The sequence below is a fragment of the Babylonia areolata genome, chromosome 15, assembly GCF_041734735.1.
Source record: "Babylonia areolata isolate BAREFJ2019XMU chromosome 15, ASM4173473v1, whole genome shotgun sequence".
NCBI lineage: Eukaryota > Metazoa > Mollusca > Gastropoda > Neogastropoda > Buccinidae > Babylonia > Babylonia areolata.
In genome coordinates this window covers 5934960-5959437 of record NC_134890.1, presented here as the reverse complement: position 1 = coordinate 5959437, position 24478 = coordinate 5934960, and the positions used below count along the sequence as shown (strand labels likewise).

The 24478-nt window shown below is 41.5% G+C and overlaps 1 protein-coding gene across 1 annotated transcript in view; it reads right to left on the bottom strand.

The window, feature by feature from the left end:
- Positions 1 to 11543, bottom strand: part of LOC143290097 (outer dynein arm-docking complex subunit 4-like) — a 31295-nt gene extending 19752 nt beyond the window's left edge. Inside the window, exons 1-3 of the mRNA XM_076599387.1 lie at positions 11427 to 11543; positions 6947 to 7078; positions 2090 to 2243 (exon numbers count right to left, since the gene is read on the bottom strand). Coding sequence (XP_076455502.1) covers positions 2090 to 2243; positions 6947 to 7078; positions 11427 to 11543 — 403 coding nt within the window. The remainder of the gene's footprint in view (positions 1 to 2089; positions 2244 to 6946; positions 7079 to 11426) is intronic.
- Between the last annotated feature and the right edge of the window lie 12935 nt (positions 11544 to 24478).

Sequence of the window (24478 nt, the reverse complement as noted above, 5' to 3'; positions counted from 1 at the left end):
ATAATAACAATATCCAATTCAACCATATTTTGAGTTAAAAACGTCTGACTCCATGTAAATACACTCTGGCATACATTTTAGTCATGTATTTGAATATTAATTATTGTTGTTTAATACAATAATAGCTGAACTGACGTTGGAAGAAAGCTGCATTGGGTTCTGTTTGTTTTAGATTTTGGGATACAGAAACGTTTTGCCTGAAGGTAAGAGTTTGTAATAATTTGCCAGCGTAATGGCTTTCTGTCGCACTCTGACACTACATTCACTCAAGCTGTCCTGTCTCATACCCACGACATTTTTGCATACATTCACAGTATTGTTCAGTATATTCTTATTCTTCACAGCGAGACCACCATACCAGCAAACAAAAGAGAAAGTTAACACAGATTCAATAAAACATTTATAAAAATCCTTAAGTACTTTCGATTTAACTTTGACGTTTCTGAGTTTCTGTAGACAGTATACGCAAGATTCACACTTTTTGTGAATATAATTTGTATTAGGAGTAAAATTCAGATTATGATCAAGAATAGTTCCAAGGCATTTGCATACATGCACTCTTTCAACCATTATATCATTGATGAACAAGTCAGGGGTTGGAGAGGCATTTTTTCTGAAATCAATCATCATTACTTTAGTTTTCTGAACATTAAGATCTAAATAGTTCTCTTTACACCAGGAGGAAAATTTTTTAACTTGCTCGAAATAAACAGCATCAGAATTTGACGGATCTTATATGGCTGAATCATAAGAATACCTAAAATTAAAGGACGTGTGTGTCTAAGCCAGTGCAGTCATTTGTATATAGTGTGAAAAGAACAGGTGACAGAGTATACCTTGAAGGGCACCAATGGAAGTTGTCTTCACAGAAGACAGAGCTCGTCCAAAAGGGACTGACTGAGTTCTCTGAACAAGAAAACTGTTTACCCATAAAATGAGGTTTTTACTGATGTTAAATGAAAGAAGCTTACGTGCCATGAGATGTGGCCGAATGGTGTTAAATGCCGATGAAAAGTCAATAAAGAAAATGCAAACAACCGAATTTGTTTTTTCCTGGTGAGTGTATGCATGGTGCAAGAGTGTAACTTGGCATCAGCAGTACTTCGGTTGGATCTATATGCAAACTGGTACTGATCACGTGTTGTGTATGCTATGATCTGTTTCAGGACAATGCGTTCAAGACAATTTATGACAGTTGGGGTCAGGGCTATGGGGTGGTAATCATTTGATGAAACAGGGTTTTCGTTCTTTGGCTCTGGGCTGATCACTGAATGTTTCCATAAAGCAGGCACACGTCAATCCCTCAGAGACCACATAAACAGGCTACTGAACACACCACACAACTGTGAGGCACAGTCTTCAGGAGCCGTCCACTGATCCCATCAGGGCCTACTGCCTTTTTTTTTACTGGCAACATCCGAAAAGCAGATTCAACAGTGCACGGGTCAATGGATAAAACACTTTCATCATTCAAAGCGACGGTAGAAGTCATTTAATTTATCCGAGAAAACCTTCTGTTGTTCTAAAGACATACATGGTGCAGAGACTGGTGTTGAGTGTTGTCCAGAAAGTAGTTTTCGCCCTTTCCATGTATCTGCTTTACTGCCGCTTTGGAAACGACGTTCAACTTTTTCTTTGTGCAGTTTCTTTGATTCGTTTATTTATTTATTTATTTTTTATATTATTATTATTTTATTTTATCTTAATTTATTATTTTTTTTGTAAAGAGTTACGTCGACTTCATCGCCGCCCTGAAAAGCTATTTTCTTTTCGTTGAGTGTTTTCTTCAAATCTTTTTATACCCAGGGCTTGTTGTTGGGGAAAATCCTCAGTAAAACTAAAAGAAATGCACTTGCAGAAAGAACAAAGAGAAAAGGTGGCTCAGCCCTGTGGCGATGTCTCTTCCTGGGGAGCGCATCCTGAATTTAACACAGAAAAATCTGTTGTGGCAAAAGAATGATACAATACAATAAGATGTAATTCGATACGACACAATACGGTACGGTACGATACGATGCGACACAATACGTGACGAGACGAGACGAGTTAATACAATACAATACAATACAAGAAGGATCAGGAGACTCACTGCCCACGCAGTTCTCTATGGCCTCCTGAGCTTTCTGAATGCCCAGCCTGAATTCCTGCAGCTCGGGCCTCAGCTTGTGTCCACGGTGATAGAAGACCAGGGCCAGTTCGAAGTCCCCCTTCTGGTACATGGCCTCCGCCTTCTGGTAGATGCCCTGTTTGGTGTCCCACCACAACATGGTAACAGCCAGCGCTAAGTTTCAGTTTCAGTTTCAAGGAAGCATCGAAGCGTGTGGACTGATCCATATACGCTACACCACATCTGCTTAATATATATCTATCCATCTAAGTATATATTATATATATATATATATATATATATAATGTGTGTGTGTGTGTGTGTGTGTGTGTGTGTGTGTACAAGAAGCAAAGCCTTCATGGCCCACGTGTGATTTCTGCTGATTTAAAATCTACAAGAAAACGAAACTGAAAACGCGGGGGAGAGGGGGGCGGGGGGGTGGGGGTGGGGGGGCGTTGGGAGGCGGAAGGGACTAGAATGGAGTGCAGGGTGTGTGGAGGGTGGGAAGGATAGGGGTTGAGGTATGCGAACCAGACGCCTTCTTCCCCATGATATAGATCTAACCAAAAGTTTCAAACTTCCCCTGTTTTCATCACGGCTCTCCGGCTTCAATGAATTATAACACTCCACGCAAAAACAATTTTCCACTTATCTCATATTTCAGGGCTGTTTTCTTTCGTATCAATAACTGAAATACTGGAATCAGAAGATGACATTGTGTAAAGTGCGTATGTTGATCAAAATCATAATTTTATGCTCATCATCAAAAAACGAATTCATTATTTGAAACGTTCTGTTGGTTTGTGTCAAACAGTCGTTGCCAAATAAAATCCACTTTTCACTAACATCCCAAATCTCATAGGTAAGTCTCTGTCAACGGCACCCACAGTGACGGACTTTTTCAGTGAGGCAAGAAAGTTGACCAATAAGTGCCGTCGATGTCCATTCTAAGTTAACTCGGAACTCTCTTTTAGAATATTCGTAGACAGTGTATTTTCTCTCTCTCTCTCTCTTGCTCTCTCTCATACGACAGACAAGAAATAGAATGCAATGATGTCTTAACGAAATGCTAATCCAGGCAACACAAACGTTGGGCCAACGAACTGAGCTGGTCAGACCCTGAGGACGTAAAACGTCCTGTTTATGGATCAGTTCTGTATGATACAGGTAATTAAAGTTTACGACTGAATGCATGTAAAACACATACACACACCGCGCGCGCGCGCGCGCACTCACACACACACACACACACAACACACACACACACACGTACACACAAACACACACACGTGCAAACATGCGTGCGCACGTGTACACACACATGGACACATACACACACATTCTCTCTCTCTTTGAGTTTAGTTGGATCTGCCCTTTGCTGTTGTGTCCATAGGCCTTTATTTATGGCTTTCATGACAAGCAGTCATGATGCGGATTCTCTCTCTCTGTCTCTCTGTCACAACACACACACACACACACACACACACACACACACACACACACACAGATCTCTCTTTTTTTCCCTTTTTTTGTGTAATGAGGGAAGTGGAAAAAAACATCCAGCCCTGTGGTAAAGAGACAAAGAACTCAAAATAACCACAAACATAACAGAGTTGTATAAATACAGACATGACCTTCAGACACACTCAAATACATACATTAACATACACATGTCATAATACTTACATTCATGAATAAAACCATAAATTTACACGGGAGTAGTGCAGAGAGAGAGATGGGGGGGGGGGGGGGGGTATAGAGAGAAAGCGCGCACGTGTGTGTGTGTGTGTGTGTGTGAGAGAGAGAGAGAGAGAGAGAGGGGTGATGTGGAGGGAGTGGAGAGTGCCAAGAAAATAGTAACACTTCGAACAAGATGAATGGAAGCTGTCGGCAAAGTCTTTCAGTAAATGTGAGTGATATACTTTTTTGAATTGATTTTATGGGATGTGGACATTACGAGAAGAAGAAATATTATTCCAAAGCAAACCCACCAGAATACCTAGGCTGGATTTTAAAAGAACAATTATTGGCAACATTATTTCATGGGCGCATTAATACGAGAGGAGCAAGTAATTGATGGTGGTGCACAACCTGATAATTGTTAACAAGAAAACTGCTTTTTTATATTTCAATTTCAATGGAAGAATGTCGAACAGAGCATACTCTGCAAAAGATAACAGTGAAGGTTTTAATGAAACTGATTTCAAAGCGCGTCTATGCAGACTTATTTTAGGATATCACCACTTGCCAAATCCCAAAGAGTTGATGCATATTTAATGTGGGCTTCAATGGAAGCATGGAAAAAAATCATGGAAATGAATATCTAACAAATGTTTGTTCTTGGATAACTGATAGATCTGATTATTGATAGTTTTACATACCGTTCCCATATGCTCGGACCATGACAGGTTATTGTCAATCACTTCTCCCAAAACTTCATGGTACTCAACTTTTTGATGTTCTTAACTATCGGAGATGTTCTGACGCACTTGTTTGGTGGTTATTAACATTAGCTGTTGGACAAAAATTAAAGGAAAAAGAGAGAACTTTTCGTGAAACTGATGATAGAATAGTCCACAATAAGGCAAAAAGAAGTGTTGAAAATGCATTAAGAAGGCAAAGTTTTTATATAGGAAACATTTAGAAGAACATTTGTCTGCAAACAACTCTGGGAATGTGTGAACCGGACTGCAGAACATCACTGATTACACAGTGACCCACCAGACAGTCGACATCACTGACAGAACTCTTCCAGACAAACTAAACACATTCTACTCCAGGTTTGACAAACCATTTTCTTCTGACGTGGTTGCACCCAAAATTACCCCTACTCCCCCTTTCATAGTCCAAGAGAATGAAGTCAGACGCCACTTCAGTCGCCTGAAAATGAGAAAAGCCGCTGGCCCTGACATCATCTCACCAGGCCTTTTGAGGAAGTGTGCAGTCCAACTATATTGTGTCTTCACTGACATATTTAACATGTCCCTTCAGTCATATGTGGTACCATTCACTGCTTTAAGAAATCAACAACCATTCCTGTTCCAAGGAAAGCACAGCCTAGTTGTCTTAATGATTATCGTCCCGTAGCCTTGACATCAGTCGTCATGAAAACATTTGAAAGCTGGATTCTGCAGTTTCTAAAAACCTGCATTCCTCCATCTTTTGATCCCTTTCAGTTCGCCTGCAGAGCTAAGAGATCAGGTGAAGATGCCATTAGCATAGGTCTGTACCACGTCTTCAGACATCTCGAAAATCCTTGCAGCTATGTTAGGATCCTTTTCATTGACTGTCACAGCCTCTGCGTTCAACACGATAGTACCATCAAAACTACATTTTAAATTGAAAGACCTCTCGCTGTCTGAATCAATTTGTGCATGGATCCTAGATTTTCTAAGATGCAGACCGCAAGTTGTTAAAGTTGGTGACCTGACCTCCTCCACATGTATTCTCAACATAGTCGCCTCACATGGATGTGTTCTAGCTCCACTGTTGTACTCACTATTCAATTCACACATGACTGTGCAACTCGTAATGAATGTAACACCATGGTCAAGTTTGCCGACGATACTACTCTAGAAGGGCTGATTACGAACAGTGATGAGTCAAAATACAGGGAAGAAGTACTGGAACTTGTCAGCTGGTGTGATCAAAACAACTTAGAACTCAACGTATCAAAAACAAAAGAATTAATTTCATATTTCAGGAAGACCAGATCTGACCCCTTACCACTTGTCATTAAATGCAAGCAAATGGACATCATCAGCGAATTTAAATTTCTCGGACTGATCATTTCCAACGATTTGAAATGTGGGAAAAACACGGAAAAAATTATTAAGAAAGCACAACAGCGCTTGTACTTTCTTCGGCGCCTCAAAAAGTTCGGAATCAGAAAAGAAATCATGGTTGATTTCTACAGAGCAGTCACTGAAAGTGTGTTAACCTTCGCTATTAGTGTTTGGTACGGAAACATTTCCAAGGCAGAAGTTGCAGCCCTGAACAGAATCGTAAAAATTGCCACCAAGACTACCGGGGCTGATCTACCTTCTCTAGACGATATATATTATAAGCGGCTACTCAAAAAGCAAAATCATTGATCCAGGACGAATCACATCCAGCTTTTGGGATTTTCGAAATGCTCCTCTCTGGTCGTCGGTACAGAAGTATGAGGACGAAAACCAATCGCTTCGCCAATAGCTTTTTCCCCAAAGCAGTCAATGCCCTGTCTCTCGAACAAATCCAGTATGATTAAAGAGAGTTGTGCACTCAACAACTGCTTACCTGAAGATCTAGTCATCATCCCCATCCACATGTGATATGCAGCTTATGTTCAAATGTGTGTGTGTGTGTGTGTGTGTGTGTGTGTGTGTGTGTGTGTGTGTGAGTGTGCACAAGTTCCTATATTGATATGTATGATATGCACATGAATGTGTCCTAGATTCTACTATGTCTGTGTTTGTGTATGATTGTCCATTTGTGTTTGTACCTTTTATGTACTATGCCCCCCCCCCCCCTCCCCCCCCCCCCCCCCCCCCCCCCCCCCCACACACACACATATTCTTTATGACCCCGGTACACTTGGTAATAAAGACTTATTCTGTTCTATTCTGTAAACAGACCAAGGTCAATGCAGAGTTGGTGTGGGTTTTTTTCGTTTTTAGTTGTCTTTTTTGTTTTGTTTTGTTTTGTGTTGCTGTTGTTGATGGAGTTTTTGGGGTTTTTTGGGTTTTTTTGGTTTTTTGTTTGTTTGTTTGTTTGTTTTGGGGGGGAAGGGGTGCGGGGGGAGGGGGGTTGTTTTTTTAAACGAAGACTACGACAGTACATCGGTGAACAGTTACTGACCTTGTGGTAGGTGCTGTCATCAGCCAGCGAGGTCTCGGCATCAGTGAGGGCTTTACTGGTATCCCCTAAAGCCAGTTGACAGCGGGAACGGGCCACCAGACAGTTCTTGTCATTGGGCATCAACTCCAAGGCCTGTCCACCACAAAAAGTCAGCCAACCGCTCAGTCATTCAGCCCATCTCTACCATCCACCTGCTCTGCGAGACTCTCAATAAAAAAAAAACGTCTGCCGGTCGCCTGCTGTGGTCAGGCACACACGTTTTACAGCTATCCCCATGAAGACCCTGTTCAGAGATGTACTTTCCATGTACACTTTTTTTCTCTCTTTTTTTTTCTTCCCTTGAAAAACAAAGTTCCATTCTCCCTGTTTTCAAACATGAATCACGATTACAGTTTCATTGTATCAAAATTCGATGTGTTGTAAACAGAAACAAAGATCACTTCCATTCATACATCATCAATAAACATGTTTGTAACATGTTTTTAACATTTTTGGTGGCACATAGGTGGAAATATACCATTCTAGGCATTACAAACATGGCATTATGTAGGGTTAACAAGCAAACTATTGATGCCCATCTCATGCGTATTCTGTCAATTCACTTCGTTCAGTTGTTTTTCAATGAATACAAGTTTTCAGCAGGGATACAATTTTCAAACAAAGTTTTTGCATGACATTTCCAAAGAATGTGAGTACTTTCCAACATCATATTCAAATTTTAGATCCTCTGACAAAATGTTCAATAACAGGTCCATGTTTATTAATTCTGCATCTGTATAGAAAACATTTGGCTAGTAAAATGATTTGATGAAATATAACGTCTAACACAATTTTCGCATTTATCTTTCAGTGTCCTCTACAAGTTTCTCCAAAAGTTTTGTGACAATGTGCAATACCACAGATAATGTTGTGCTTAGTCTTTCATGTTCACACAAGTCGCACTTATCTCTACTTGTGATGTTCATCTTCTTCAAAATACTATTCGTCACTAAGATACCGTAACATAGTCTGATTTGGAACCATTTCAGATTCACCTGTTTTATTCCTCTGATCTGTTTTAAAGTGGTTTTCCAGTCAACTTGGGTGTCTGGTTTTTGTTCCCACTTGACAAATGGTCTTATGTAACGATATTTGTTCTAACATTAAGTCATAATGATATATTCGCGAACCATTACTAACTCCTGATATTATTTGTAATGCTTTTGATCTAGGATTACACTGTCTGTCACTTTATGTAATATTATTCGATCTTATGTAAATTTTTATTGATCAATTGCATCCCGTAAATTCTAAGAAAGAGGAATTTTGTTTAATGTCCCATCACACATATCGGTGATTGAAGACATGTTGTTAAACTATTGATGTATACATTTGAGTATTATCGTTTAGAAGGGGCGGGGGAGGTGAATGAATGGAAAGTTGGTGGAAACCGGGAAAATGAGGGAGGGATGTGGGTGAAATTTGAACAAAATATCTAAATACAGTTACAGGAAATAGCTTAAAGGACTTCGTAAACGAGAAGTCGTTAAACTAACAAATTGATAATGAACGAAAAAAATCAAAAACATCAACGTTCTCAGTCACTTGTGAAGACACACTTTCATGTACATAAGGCTTCATCAAGCTACAGTAAAAAAAAAAAAAAAAAAAAAAAAAAAAAATATATATATATATATATATATATGCTTAATTGTCAGGTTACTAAAGCATATGTACTTGACATTAGAACAATACTTGGTCCGTAATGAATTTGATAATAGTCTGAGAGTTAAACTCAGAACTGGTCTGCGAATCGGACCAAAGTCTGAGAGTCAACTGACGAGGTTTTAGAGTTGAATGAAAGCACCTATAACAGTCTCTTTCTAGTACATTACTTATGTCCTTGTATGACAGTGGACAATATACTTTTATACTATCTGTATAACTCTTTGCTCCCCTTTTTGCTGCTCTGTCTGCTTGGTTGTTATAAAGGAATCCAGTATGGGATGGTATAAAATAAAATAAAAATATTTTAAAAATCAACATTTGCACCCTTCACAAACAGGGAGTGCACTGAATACCTAATTTCAAACAGTTAGTGTTAATGTCATTTTTTGCGAAAACGTTGTATGCCTTAGGGACGACTCTTCTTCGTCAATAATAACACGAACTAAGTTTATATTTTCATTAGCCCAGTTCTTGAAGTAAAATGTATCGCTGTCAGTTCTAAAGTTATCATATAAAGGAGTGGTTCTGCTAGGATATCAAGTTTCATATTGTAAAGTTACTCGTTTGGAAAACTTATCATAAGCCTGAAATACACCTCTCCAGAACTTATTACATTTACTATTTAAAAACCCTTTGGAGCCATTATGTATCCACTGACTGAATTTCCGGACACTTGACATCTAGTATTTGCTTCCACTTTATTTCCTGTGCATATATATATCTTTTTAACCCATGTAAGCCCACGATTTCTCGCAATCCCACGATTTCTCTCACTTTGAGAGAAATCGTGAGAGAAATCGTAGGACTGCGAGAAATCGTGGCCGTTTCCCACGATTTCTCACAGTTGAGAGAGAACGTGGGAAGTCCCCCATGTTTTTATAAAAAATATTTCCTTTGTTGTTCGAGCTGGGTTCGTGTCTATTCCCAATGCAAATCTAAGAGAAAAATGAGAGAGAAAAAGAAAGCAGAAATGGGGGCGACGATAACGACGATCATGATAATGACAGTGGCGTTGGTGAAGACATCAACAATAGACGGTGAAGGTGACGACACGGTACTGCTTTAAAAAAAAAAGTGTATGTGTAAGAGTGAGTGATTGGGTGAGTGAGTGTGTGTGTGTGTGTGTGTGTGTGTGTGTGTGTGTGTGTGTGTGTGTGTGTGTGTGTGTGTGTCATTTTTAAGGCTTGTATAAACGTTTCTATGTCTGGAATACCTAAGCTTATGTTTTCTACAATATGAACTAGTATATCCTTTTTATCTTATCGTGTTTTGTTGTTGTTGTTTTTATTTTTATTTTTTTTAAATCTCATATAGATTCATAACACGTTCTCTGTAATTGTTTGATTTCGTTATCAAGAGGATTCGGAAGAAGAATCCACGGGTATATTAGCTTTGAAAGTAAAAGATTCCCTTTTTTTAGCTCCTGAAAGAAATGAATATTTTCACTTGATTTAAGTAGACTGAACGAGACCTGTGTTAATTGGTCTTTTTAACGTTACTTTATCGCCGAACCTTTTAATGTCATTTTTGTGTCTCTTTGATGTTCAGTACTGACAGGTTTTCAGTCTTGAAATGGTCCATTCTGTGGTGGGCTGGGCAATATTACAACATGATTTGATTCTGCTTTCCATACACGAAACAAACACCGATATTCCAAAGAGACTTAAACATTTTTCTCACTGGGTGACAGGTGTAATGTCATGAAGCCATCTTGATGACTTTACAGTGGAACTTTCAACAAGATCGACGTTGATAGTTCGGTCACGGAAAATCTGCAAAACGTTGCCTATTTTATTTTCCCTTTTTGCCAGTCTTCAGTCTGCAGATTGACTTTTTTTTCTTTCTTTCTTTTTTTTTTTTTTTTTTTTATTTTTAAATAATTGTTTTAAAATATCATCAGACTATCGATGTTATTTTCTTTATATGCAATTATGCCGAAAAAGTGAATTGCAATCGATCATTTAACGTAAAATGCCTTTTTTCATTTTATTTCTTTTTGTCGCTAATGATTTTTAAAACAAAGAAGAAGAAAGAAAAGCAACAGAAATATGCAACAAGAAAGTGAAAGAGCATGCGCACGCTATTTGTCACGGATTTATTAAAGCAAGAGAGAGATGATTAGACTACTGGTTATACTGGAAAAGCAAATTGCAATCGCCTATCAAATATGAAATGTATTCATCACTATTTCCTCTTTTTTAAGGAATAATTGCGTGAAAAAAAAGTGTACAATAAGGACGTGAAAGAACATACGCACATTCTTTGTCACGGCTTCATTATAGAGTGGCCTAATTAGACCAACAGCTCCGTCAGATCTTGGATAGTAATCACAAGCCCCAAAGTGAATGTGTGAACGTGCACGCGCGTGTGTGTGTGCATGCGTGCATGTACGTACGAGCGTACGTGTTTGAGTGTTTGTTTTAGTGTGTGTGTGTGTGTGTGTGTGTGTGTGTGTGTGCTTGCGTGCGTGCGTGCGTGCGTGCGTGTGTGTGTGTGTGTGTGTGTGCGCGCGCGAATATATAATGAAATGCTTTGTGTTCATTTTTTTCAAACATCGACAACATCCTGTTGACATCAACTGTTATTGTCACAGCACCAGTAGGAATGTCAGAAGTGCGGTGGTTGCTGGTGTCTTGAGGACACTTCCAAACTAAAATTCGTTGCAAAGCGCAACAACACACTAATGAAACCAAAGAATCGTCATATACGTCAGATATACGTCGTGTTACATCTGACAATAACAACAACACCAGAATCATGAAGATGTACTTACAATCGTGTAACTCTCTATAGCCTTTCTGTAGTCTCCCTGTTTGAGTAAGGTGTCGGCCTCAGCTTTGTAGATTTCGAACGTCCCTTTCGGTCCTCCTTCGCTTTCGTTGTCATACATGATTGCTGTTGCTTTTCCTCTCAATACTGAACAAAACCGACACCAATTCACTAACGTCTAAAGTTTGATTAAAAAGGACTGGAACTATAACACTTGGAGGTACAGAGTGTTCACGTTACGTTTTTTTCCCTTTCACTTTATGTGTTGTAGGGAACGTGGCTGGTGTAAAGCAAAGCTTGTATCCAAGGCTGAGAGGTAAACCCATATGAACAGGCGGGCGATTAGCCACAGGATTAAGGTAATCCGCAGCACTGGCCGTTTTAGTGACTGTGTAGTACAGTCACGGAGTTCTACTGTCCATGCAGCCACTTGTGACAAAAGCAGGCAAACTTGGCAGGACTGGTTCCCTGATGTTTGAACGTCGGCTACTTCATTCCGGGACCCAGTATATGCTATACATATATATAGGGTATTTTCTTCACTGGAGAAACTCCCTCCCATGGCCATTATGTACATGCCTTTGACAGCAGGAAACTGGGCGTGTGTACCGGGGTAACAAGTTTATGGTTGGGATTTCATGATTACAGAAAAGAAAAGAAATATGAACAGCTGCGGAGTAGGTTCATTGCATAATGCGTTGGGTATTCAGTTCTTCTGTACCTTCTGTAGCTACAGTGGGGGGCTTTCGCGCGATTTTTAGGTTTAGTTTCATTTTAGCTATACTATCCAAATCAAAACAACAACAAAAGCAATGGTAGTCACATGTACATTAACACAGTACTGGTCCACACGAGTTCTGCAAAGACGACTTTTAAAATTTGCATATGTTCATTTTGGGCGAACAAATGTCTCAGCAAGATTTTCGAAGTTGTAAGATTTATGGGTTAATTTATGTTTGGTTTATTGAAGGAAAACAGATCTGGGGTCTATGATTCAGCAGTCCTTTCTAAGTACTCTGTAAAATGCAAATCATGTGCATGTACTTTACTATACGTATTTGTATTGCACAGAATACTACCGTATTGAATTGTCGAAATAGAGTACTGTGTAAACCTCGGTCCAGTAAGAGTGCGTAGACACAGGACGGTGCATCGCCCCCAGCTCCTACACCCGTTTCTTTTTTAGGTTGTTGGGGGTTTTTTCCCGCCCCACCGGTTTTTTTCTTCTTCTTGAAATGAATGAATCAACAAAAAGAAGAAAGAAAGATTTGAAAAAAAACCCCCAGAAATTATGAAAGATGATGTCTATTTGTGTACAAGAGCTTAGTGGGGTCAGCCCTATGTTCGCCCAAATTTTCTTTCAGGCAGGTCTAGGTCTGTGTTTCCCTTGGTCTATGGTACCCAAATTTACGTTTCTGGCTCTTTTTACCACCGGGTCTTTTTTCCTCCCAGTCTAGATTCCCCCAGGTCTGGAACCACCGTTGACCACTATATCTTATGCAGTATTAGTAGTTTCACTGGTTTTGACCACTGAGCACTATTAATCAGTACTGAGTGCTGATGATCACTGACCACCACTGACCAATTACCACCTCTGACCACTACTGACCGCTGACCACCCGTGACCACTTACCACTGCTGACCACTGTCCACTGCTGACTACTTTCTGGCCGCTGACCAATGACAACCACTGACCACTGACAACTGCAGACCACTACTGACTACTGACCAGATTTCTACTGCTGACCACTGGTCAGTGCTGAACATTATGGCAAATGACCACCACTGACCACTGACTATCGTTTTCCACTACTGATGACTGCTATCCACCACTGACCACCACTGACCATTACAGACCACTACTAATCACTGACCACTGACACACAACTACTGACTGCTGACCACCAAAAACCACTAACCACTACTGACCACTGGTCACTGCTGAACATTTTGACCACTGACCACTGCTGATCACTGTCTACTGCTGACTGCCACTGACCACCGTTGACAACTGATCACCGCTGACCACTGACCACCATTGACCACTGAGCATTACTGACCAATGCTGACCACCACTGACTACCACTGACTTCTGAACATGTCTGAAAAGCACCCAAAGGTGTATGTATGATTAAACACACACAGACCTGGGGGAACATAGGCCTGGGGGATCATGAATCTTGGAGAACATTCACCTGGGGTGATACAGACCCGGGGGAACCTACACCTGAGAGAACATCGACCTATCGTTTTTGGGGTTTTTTTTAGGGGGTGGGGAGGGGGAGGTGGGGGGGAGGGGTCAGGGGGGGGGAGGTTGGTGGGGGGAGGGTGGGCACAGACCTGGGGACCTCAGACCTGGAGGAACAAAGGCATGCTCTCGACCTTAGCCACAAACGCACAGAGATGCATTTGGGGGCTCATCATTCGTTTCCTGAGTCATTCAGTCAGGTTTCAGTCACGCACGCACGCACACACACACACACGCAAACAAACATACACTCTCACACACATGTAACTTTTGACGTGTATGACCGTTTGTATATCAACCCGCGATGTAGGCAGCCATATTATTCCGTTTTCGGGGTTGTGCATGCTGGGTATGTTTTTATTACCTTAACCCACCGAACGCTGACGTAGATAACTGAATTTTTAACGTGCGTATTGATCTTTTGCGTACGTTTTTACAAGAGGGGGGTTCAGGCACAAGCAGGTCTGCATGCATATTAATCTGGGAGATCAGAAAACTCTCCACCTTTTAACACACCGGGTGCGCCGGGTATCGAATCCAGGAAACTCTGGCGAGAATCCACCGCTCTAACCATTCGACCATCGGTGTGGTCCCGATGGAATGGTTACCATTAAAGAAAGCGAAAGACACCATTGTGAAATTTGCATATGACTATGTGTAGCATGCACTTTTTAAAGCTTTCTCTATATTTGGAGAGGGGTTGGGTTGTCACAGACAGAGACACACAAAGAGAGAGAACTGAAGTAGAACTCTGTCGTAAACCGTTTCACTCGCAACACTGTGAATTAAACCCACCACCCCTACAATGCTAAGAGTAGACTGAACCATAAACCAGACCATTCGAGCGCGAAACAACAGGCTGGCTAATCCCTTGTGTCTACTTCCACTACAGGGAGGAAAATCTCCATACCCCTGAACAGGAACCGTACACGGATACTGCATTATATGACTATATTGACAGATCCGACTCCTCTCGATCCCTCGCCCCCCCCCCCCCCCCCCCCCCCCCCCTTTTTTTTTTTTTTTTTTTTGGTCTTCTCTCTTGAGGTAAATCGCTACTTCTAGTAAGGACAGCATTGCTTAGCAGATCTGTTGTGTTTCTGTTTTTTTTTTGCTGTTGATTTATCATACAATACATACATATATATATATATATATATATTTATATATATATCTGTGTGTGTGTGTGTGTGTAGCACAAGATATTTCCTGGACTAGCTGGCACCACTCATGAAAATAAACCCGCAAGGGTAGATTCTCAAAAGAGAACAACAACAACAAAAGCCAAATAAAACCCCAAAGAAAATAATTGTCCTTTTTTCTATTCTCAAATTTTCGCCCATAAGGCTTCATCAGGAGAGCGTCTTGGCCAAAGGCTAGGGGCAGTAAGCCCTATAAAAATCTGGAGTTGGAGTCCCTGAGGCAGTTCGTCGTTGTACTCAACCTGATTCTGGCAACTCCTGCGACGGCGCTAGTGCCATACTGTGACGGCCTTGCTGTTCCTTTGGATCCATAAGCCTCGTGGAAAGGGGGGTGGGGGTTAGAGGTGGGGTGGGGTGAGGGGCGTGTTGCATCCTGCATTATACATCTACATACAAGCTTACACCCAACGACCGGAAATGACACTTCGGCCTCGCCTATGGCGTAGACACAACACGGGAGGCAGCAGGTACCTACCTCGGCTCTACCATCTCCGATAATCTCTCCTTAGACAGTGAAATTTACAAGACGATAGGGAAGACATCTAAACACTTGCTCGCTTCACAACCTGAGTGAGGACAAACCAGAAGCTGACGGTGAAGACAAAGATGGCAGTGAACAACGCCTGCGTCATCAGCACACTGCTGCACGGCAGCAAGCAATGGACCGCATATGCCAGACAGGAGAAAAAACTCAACGCATTCCACTTGAGAAGCATCCGCCGTACCCTGGGCATACCTTGGCAAGACAGTTTCCAAAGCCGAGGTCCTGTCCCGCGCCGACCTTCCCAGCATGTTCCCCGCCTTGCTCAGACAGCGCAGAGTGCGCTGACTGGGCCATGTCCGCCGCATGGAGGATGGCCGCATCCCGAAAGACATTCTGTACGGTGAGCTGACATCTGGGAAAAGAACCAATGGCCACCCACAGTTGCGCTATAAGGATGTCGGCAATAGACACATGAAGGCGCTCGACTTCGACACCTCGTCCTGGGAGTATCACGCCGCTTACCGCTCTAGGTGGAGAAGTACCCTGAACCAACACCTCAAGACAAGGGAAGAGAAACTGTTGAATGCACCGGCAGACAAACGAGCATGCAGAAAAGAGCGCAACAGCTCCAACAGACGAGATACGACACACAGGAGAGACCTTTGTGACAGAGGCTGTTATTCCCGTATTGGCATCGACAGCCACTAGCGACGTTGCTCCAGATGACCAGATAGCCAAAATGAATAAGTTCACCCATGATCGACCCTGATCGACGGATGCTTACTCGTACCAACGTTTGACGTCAATATCAATGTTACTATGTTGTCCACTTAGTGAAGTAATATCTTTCTAACTCTGGCTAAACTATATATATATATATATATATATATATATATATAAGAAGATAATGATAATAACAATGATAAATCTAAAAAGAATAGATGAATAAGTATAGATAGTAGAAAACATTTTTTTTTAAAACAAAGACGGGCGCAATAGCCGAGTGGTTTAAGCGTTGGACGTCCAATCTGAGGATCCCTGTTTCGAAACTCGGTGACGGCGCCTGGTGGGTAAAGGGTGGAGATTTTTCCGATCTCCCAGGTCAACATATGTGCAGACCTGCTATTGCCTGAACCCCCATCGTGTGTATACACACGCAGAAGATCAAATACACACGTTAAAGATCCTGCAATCCATGTCAGCGTTCGGTGAGTTATGGAAACAAAAACATACCCAGCATGTACATCCCCGAAAACTGAGTATGGCTGCCTACATGACGGGGTAAATTAACAAAAAAGAAGAAAAAAGGTCATACACGTAAAATGTTATATGTGTGTCTGAGTGTGTATGTGTGCGTACCTGAAATCTGATTGAATGACACAGGAAACGAATGATGAGCACCCAGTGGCAGCCGTCAGTCGGCTCTTCCCAGGTAGGCAGCCTGTTGTACAAATGACGCCGTGTGTGTGTGTGTGTGTGTGTGTGTGTGTGTGTGTGTGTGTGTGTGTGTTATTTGTGCACATTCACAGAACAGTCTATCTCTTCCTTTGATGGATATCGGGTTTATTTTTGTGTGTGTTTTCTTTTTTTTTCTTTTTTTTTTCTTTTCTTCTTCTTCTTTTTTGGCTGTTGTTGTTTTGCTGCTTCTGGGTTCGAATGTCTCAGAACTGAATCCTTTTTTTTTTCTCCAAAATACTGTTGAAATCTTTTCTTTCATCCCAGCCTTTGTCAAGGGTCCCTAGGTTTCCCTGTCAGTATATTTTCCTTCATAGCAACATATCTTCCTTTTTTACATGTTCAATGGGAAGTATTTTGAGGTAGTTCAAATCTCCATCTAGTGGGTGTTCTGATGACTTCACATGACGGGCAAGCTGACATTTGGTCGTTTTGACGTTCTTATCATCACTCTTATGGTTAGCCTACCTGTTGTTTTGGGATTTTGTTTGTTTGTTTTTTGTTTTTGGTTGTTGTTGTTTTTTTAGGGGGAGGGGGCGAGGGGGGGGGGGGCTTTTGGTTGATCCAAATACAGAAAGTCTGGATGGATTTGGCATGTTATTACGCACACCGCATTTGGAGTAGTGCAACTAAGGTGGTTTCTGATTTCCACCTCCTTCCATCCCACGGGCAGATAAACTCATCTATGTCCTCTGAATGTGCACAAGTGTCACATTTCTTCTGGCACAAGAACTGACCATTTTGAAGTTGGGGGGCCATGAGGGACGTGACGGCGGGGAACAGAAGGTTTGTATATTTCTTCAAGGTTTTTACATCTTCTGTCTGCTGCGATGATGGTGTTCAGAGGGAAGTTCTTGTTTTCCTGCTGTACGGAAGCTGTAAGTTGTCCTTGATGATCTTGGATTCGGACGGCACTGGGGGGTGGGGTTGTGGGGGGCCGAGGGGGGGGGGTCATATATTGTTACCCATGCGATTTTAGTTTTCTTTCTTTTCTTGTTTTTTCGTCCTGCACGCAGCGTTGCTTCTCTAGATTTCGAAGTCCTTTTCTTCAGGTCGTAGCTATGGACCAGGTCCTTCCTGACGTCACCAGACACTGAACATACTCGGTCAGCCTTTTCTGAAGATCCTCTCCTCTGAACAAATCATCCTAAGCTTTCTTCCAATGCCTAAGCCAATTCCTTGGAATACTGAGGGAGCAAGGGGGGTTGACAAGAGTGTGGAGGTAGTCATTGACATCGTCCTTTTTTGGTATAATGTCAGAACCATCATCTCTGTATCTGCTCCAGTCCAAGTCTTTTGTCTCTTCTGAAAATCTGTCGGATGGTAGAAGTGAGGTCATCAGAGGAACAGGAGAAGACTGTACCAGTTTGGAGTCTAAACTCTCCCATAAAAACATCAACATAGTCTGGAGCATGGCATGGTCCCATGGCCGTTTCACTGTTTGGGAGGGCATATATAATTTTCCCATTCCCGTTCTCATGATGACAGGCGTTGTTATCTATGGCCACAGTAAGAGCCTCCACAATACAAGAAGTTGGAACGTTTAGAGGGGAAGGGTGGGATTTCAACATTTTTCTCACTGCTGGAACACCCATTTTGTTGTCCATACTATACACTATACTAGGGTACAATGATACATTACAAACCGCCAAGCGCATGTTCTCAGGAAATGGGGGCCATGAGTTTGTTGATTATTTCCATCTTCCGTAAAAAGTTCCTTGGTGTCCTTAACCTGGTATGGAAGGTAGCTAAGTGGGCGGTGGTCAGTTGAACGGACTTGAAGACAGGTTGGGTAGGAGTGTTCCACTCCCCGAAAGTAGGGGACGATGGGGATACGGGGGAGGCTTATAATTTTTCACCAAGGGTTGCATTTGGCAGCGCGAGTGTCCTTGATGTTAGTCACAAAAGATACATCACATCATTCAAGCTTCCTTTCGTTTTCCATGTTGCCACCCAGTCCAACGCTTGTTTCCTCATGGAGTAGGTGGGGTCCTCAGGGACGATGTCGTAATGGGCTTTATCTTCCAAGTCTTTACAAATATCCTTATCGTCCTTGTCAAGGGAGGTGATGACGGTAACCCCCGATTTGTCTGCAAATCTGCATGCTACCCCTTTTGTTAACTCTCTCCATACGAACGGCGAAAGAGACGACGTTAACAGCGTTTCACCCCAATTACCATCATCAAAATATTGCAAGCGGAAGGCTCTTACACTGAAGAGGTGAATGTTGACAAAGAATACCACAATTCTGATGACGGAAGCTAAAGGTTGGGTCATTCAGACACCCACTGGACATCCGAGGGGTCTGTGTAGAGGAGAAGAGAGGACTGGCCGTACTGAGTGAGTTAATGCAAGATTTTTTAGCTCTTTCAACGCAAATCTCTGGCCCTTAGTCATGTTGTCTTTAATGCGTCTTCTGTTAGTTGTGTTTACAAAATCACCGGATCACTTACTTATAAATGATTCGAGTGCCGCATCCCCTTTGGGTGCTGACTTGTCCTTAGGTATGTACCAGGCAGTTTGATATACTCCTTAGAGACTTCCCCATCATATTCATCTTCAGATTCTCTCTCCATTCTCCTTTAGCCAATGAAATCTGTGCCAACGCAGTCTCTCAGCCCATTGATGTGTGCCAAGCATCTGATCTTATACATCAACTGGTGAGGTAGGGGTAGGAATGAAACGATCAGAAAGTCTACACACAGAAATTTGGTCCTCGGTTAATGTTACCCTATTAGTCAACACAACAGGGTCCCTGCATTTGAGATAATCCTCTGAAGGTGCCCAACCTATATCATGACGATTCGCTTTCCGTCTGTCTCGTTTCCCTCTTATTCTTTTTCAGTGTGGTATTTTTTTCCCTTTTTTACCCTAACCACCGCCTCCAGCTCCACCATTGCAAGACACATCTACATCAGGTAACCTCTTCACAAATTTCTTGGCGCTAATCAGTAGGGATCCCTGAGAAATGTAGAAACCTGTTTGGACGGATACCTTCTCTTGTCTGAGCTTATATTTGCATGTTCATTCTTAATCTGCAGTAAGGTATTCTTGTTTTCTCTCTTTATCGACCCAAACGGTCTATTGCTTGCAAATTCACCTACAAGTTCAGTGATATTTGATCGTGTGTCTTGCAGAATTTAAAAATCACAGTCAACGTCCGTTTCTGCTTGATCATACAAAAATAATATCTGAGTACTACTAGTATCTAACAAACCTTGCAAACGGTCACTCTGCTAACTGAAAAATGAGTCTGAAACCCTTACGTGTTACTGAATGGGTAATACAACTTTTAAGAAAGTATTTCCTCAGAAGCGTTTTTTGTTGTTGTTGTTGTTGTTTTGTTTGTTTTGTTGTTGTTGTTTTTCTATAACGCAGGTAATTGTGAGACAGTTTGTGCTTTTTAATGAAGGGATACGTCGACAATCATCATGGGGGCCAACATCCAGTGTCAAAACTCGGAGGAGTCCATAGAAGACACAAGATAAATCCTAGACTTGCTGGCACCACTCCATGAAAATAATTCAATGTAAACACGGGGCCTGCTGGGGACAACAAAGGAAATCACACTGGTGAAAATGCACAGAAGCGATGGGATGCATGTTTGAGCCGGCTCGAACCGTGTCTGCAACAGCTAAACAGTCCAGTACTGGAACGGCAATATCTGCGTGTGTGTGTGTGTGTGTGTGTGTGTGTGTGTGTATCCGTGTACGTGTATATATATGTGTGTGTGTGTGTGTGTCTGTGTCCGTGTGCGTGTATGTGTGTGTATCTGTCTCTCTCGGGCCTCGCATGGAAAGATGATGGAGCTGGGTCGGCACCGACATCATCATGTGCCTTTCTTCGCCACCTTTGCTCCACCACCTGTGTAGTTTTCCTACATCATCATGTGCCTTTCTTCGCCACCTTTGCTCCACCACCTGTGTAGTTTTCCTACATCATCTCGTGTTGATCCATCCCCTATATATGGATCTGTGTGAGAACAGATCCATATACGCTACACCATCCCCTCTGTATCCGGCGAGAAGGGTCCTCCGGGGTGTTGCTTTGGTGTCTGGAGACTGCAGTTGTTGCAATGATGTGCGTTATTTTCTGTGGAGGGAGGGGGGTGGGGGGGGGGCGAGGGGGTGAGTGTGGGGGGTGTTGATGTTTGTGTGCGTGTGTGTGTGCATTTGCCCGCTAGTGTCAGTGTGCACGCGTGTGTGGGTGCGCGCGTGTTCTCTAAACGTGGCCCATTTTATTTTTACCTCTTTCCATCATTTGCCCTCTGTGCATCTTTTACTTTCGTCATCTTATTGTAATTGCTTTTCTTATTCTGTCTTACTGTTTAAAAAAAGCTTGGGTATTTCATTCTATTCACTTTTTCATTCTATGTTAATGTTTTTCACAAGACGCTTCGTCTCAATAGCGCTAATGTTTCTTAGCCATCCTGTCAAACACTTACCACTTAGTTTTAGTTTCAGTTTCAAGGTGGTGCCAGAGTGTGAGAACAGATCCATATACGCTACACCTTATCTGCTTTAAAAAAGCAGCAGATGACTGACCGCATAAACCTAACGTGCTGACCAGGCCTTCAGTGCCTGTCACAACGTTCAACACAATAAAAGAAGCTACACTGAGTTAAAATGACTTTTTATCCAAAAACCAAAATAATTTTCTCCTAGACACGTGTATATAATTTTTATGTGAGGTTGCTGTTTTTCTTTTTCGTTATCACTGTTTCCTTGGCGCACCACTACAGATACAATTATATTTAATGCTCCCGATCAGCCTTAAGCCAATTCAATAAAAGTCTCGAAAACAGCAGCATGTGTGTGTGTGTGTGTGTGTGTGTGTGTGTGTGTGTGTGTGTGTGTGCGTGCGCGCGCGTGCGTGAGAGAGAGAGAGAGAGAGAGAGAGAGAGAGAGAGAGAGAGAGACTCGAACTCGAACTCGAACATTTCAATGACTAGGCCATTTTGCCCGTGTCAATGGGGTGGGGAGGCGGTCGGGGAGTGTGACGTAGGGAGAATAGGGGAAATTATATAGACATGGTGAATCATAAGTCATCACCGTGAAACATGCATGTATCCTTGAACCCAAAAGAGGGACTGAGCGATTCATGGTACTTATAGGTAATTCCATTCACACCGGAATCAACATAATAAATCAAACGTTAGAACGCGCGCGCGCGTCTACACACATACACACCGAATGAATACCTACAACATATGTGTCTCATACATGATTCGAAGTTGGCAATGGAAACAATATACTTTTTAAATGACTATCACGCCAAACACACACACACACACACACACACACACACACAAGTGCATGTGTATAAACATAGACGTCATGAATACCAATGTGTGTTCAAACGTTTTGCTTTGATAGCTTTCTGAGAATGAACGCTTTTGACAGAAATGAAGCGAGTGCCAAACTCAGTTTTGAATCAGAAAGAAGCAAAGTCAATTTGAACGCGTTTGGACGGACACAGTTTCTTTTCTGGAATATACAATTCACGTATGGATTGATACTGGGCACACACCAAGATAAAATGTAATGCAGATTCTTCTATTCCAGGATAAAATGGACAATTAACAATTTCTCTATTCTTTAAGTATCTCAGATGATGGGGTTTCAGCTTGGACACACCAAGTCTTATTCGTATTAAATGTTTCCTTGGAATAGGATTTCTGTCTGTAGCTAGATATTTTGGAACGTCATGCAGTTGTCCGAACGAGGAATATAACTGAAATCTTTCTTTTAACAAAAGTGTGGAATCTAAGTCTTGCAAATAGCAATCAAGCAGTCTCTGTTTAAAGATACATACAAAGGCTTTTACATCTTCCCCATCTTCATTTTCCCAAACGAAACCGAAACCATATCTATACAACGTATAACATACATTTGTTACCCAGTTCTTTCTACTCTTACAGTGTAGGGCACAGAGCATTTTGTTAGATTTTTTAGGGATACGATTTGCAGACATTCTGGTAATTTTTATCCAGTATCTAATACATTTTGTAAAGGTTTGAATGTACAATGGGTATCTACCAGTTTCGGAATACACAAGTGCACTTAGTGTCTTTATGCTGACATTCAGTAAGCGTTTGATGGCGAGCAAATGCACTCTTTCAATGGCAGTGTGATTAGCTGTCAGGCCCAAACTTCGGAGCCGTATGTCAAAGTGGGTTGAATCTGAGCATCGAACATTTTGAAGAAAAGTGTAGGACAATTCTCTCCAAGAGTCCATTGAAATTTTAAAATACCAAAAACACCCTTTTTAGCGTTCAAAGCCATAATTTGTATCTTCCAGACAGTAATAAAAAGTTAGTCCTGTGGAAAAATACCCAAAGGTATTTGCAAACTACCGTAGAACCGTTTTTCTATGGCAGCAATATTCCCCCCATTTCAAAATATCGCTATTCTAGATTTAAGTTTGAGTCTGTTAGCAGCGTCTCTAAAAATGTTCAGCTGGCGCTGAAGACCTGAGATTAGGGCAACATTGTCTGCAAATAGCACGACAAGGATTTGTATGAGGTCAGGTGGCTGGGCTATTCCATGTTTGCCAGACTGCGTAACATCAATTGTAAGCTCGTTTATAAGTAAATAAAATAAAATTGGGTTGCAAATATCTCCTTGTTTTTACCCATCAAGACATATAACGGGATCCGTTATGTCATTGTTTACCTGAACTCTAGCTTTAACTGTTTGATACATATTCTGAATAGCTTTTTACATCTTTCCATGGATACCATTTTTGCGTGGTACTAACCATAGATATTTTCCGTCATCCGAATCAAATCCCTTTTCTAAATCAATGAATTGAACGCTACATACAATTTTTTGTTGAGAGGAAAATTGTTTTTGCACAAGAGATAACAGTGTAAAGATATGGTCGACTGTGCTATAATTTTCCTGAATCCTGCTTGCGACTCATTTAGTAAGTTGTTTTCTTCCATCCATTTTGTCAGGCGGTGATCTTGTACAAACGTGTATAATTTACTGCTTGTGTTTAATAGCGAAATACCTCTATAATTGTCTGGTAAATTTACATCACCTTTTTTATGTAGTGGTTGTATTATTGATTCGGACCAGCTTAGTGGGAGTTTTCCAGAGCTGTAAAGATTATTGAAAATTTGTGTTCAGAATGACATAAATAATGGGGATGAATATTTGCAAAATTCTCCCGTAAAACCATCTGGTCCTGCAGCCTTTCCATTTCTTAAAGCTTTAATCGCATCTCTCACTTCTGTTTCTTTTACTTCAAGGTCAAATATCGAGCTATCTATATCATTATTGAGGACACACAAGTTTTCAAAAGCATCATCATTAGTCGCGCTATCGTATCTCTGCTCGACGTTAAAAACCTTTTGGAAGTGTTCAAACCACTCTTTGTCAGAAATAGAACTGTCTAACACTTTGCTTGAAAACCTTGATTTGATAGTTTCCCAGAATTTCTTAGGATCGTTTCTGTTTTTCTCCAGTGTTCCTAGAACGCGTTTTTCATCTCCCAGTTTCTTCATTTTAATACCTTTCGTATTCTCTACATTTGTCTATACGCACTGACTCGCTGAAAGAAATGAAATGAGAATCTGGCCAGCCTCATGTTTGTAAAGTTTCATATCGGGATAATAAGGAACGCGAAAGAAAGAGTCACACCGGATAGTTCTCCACTTCACC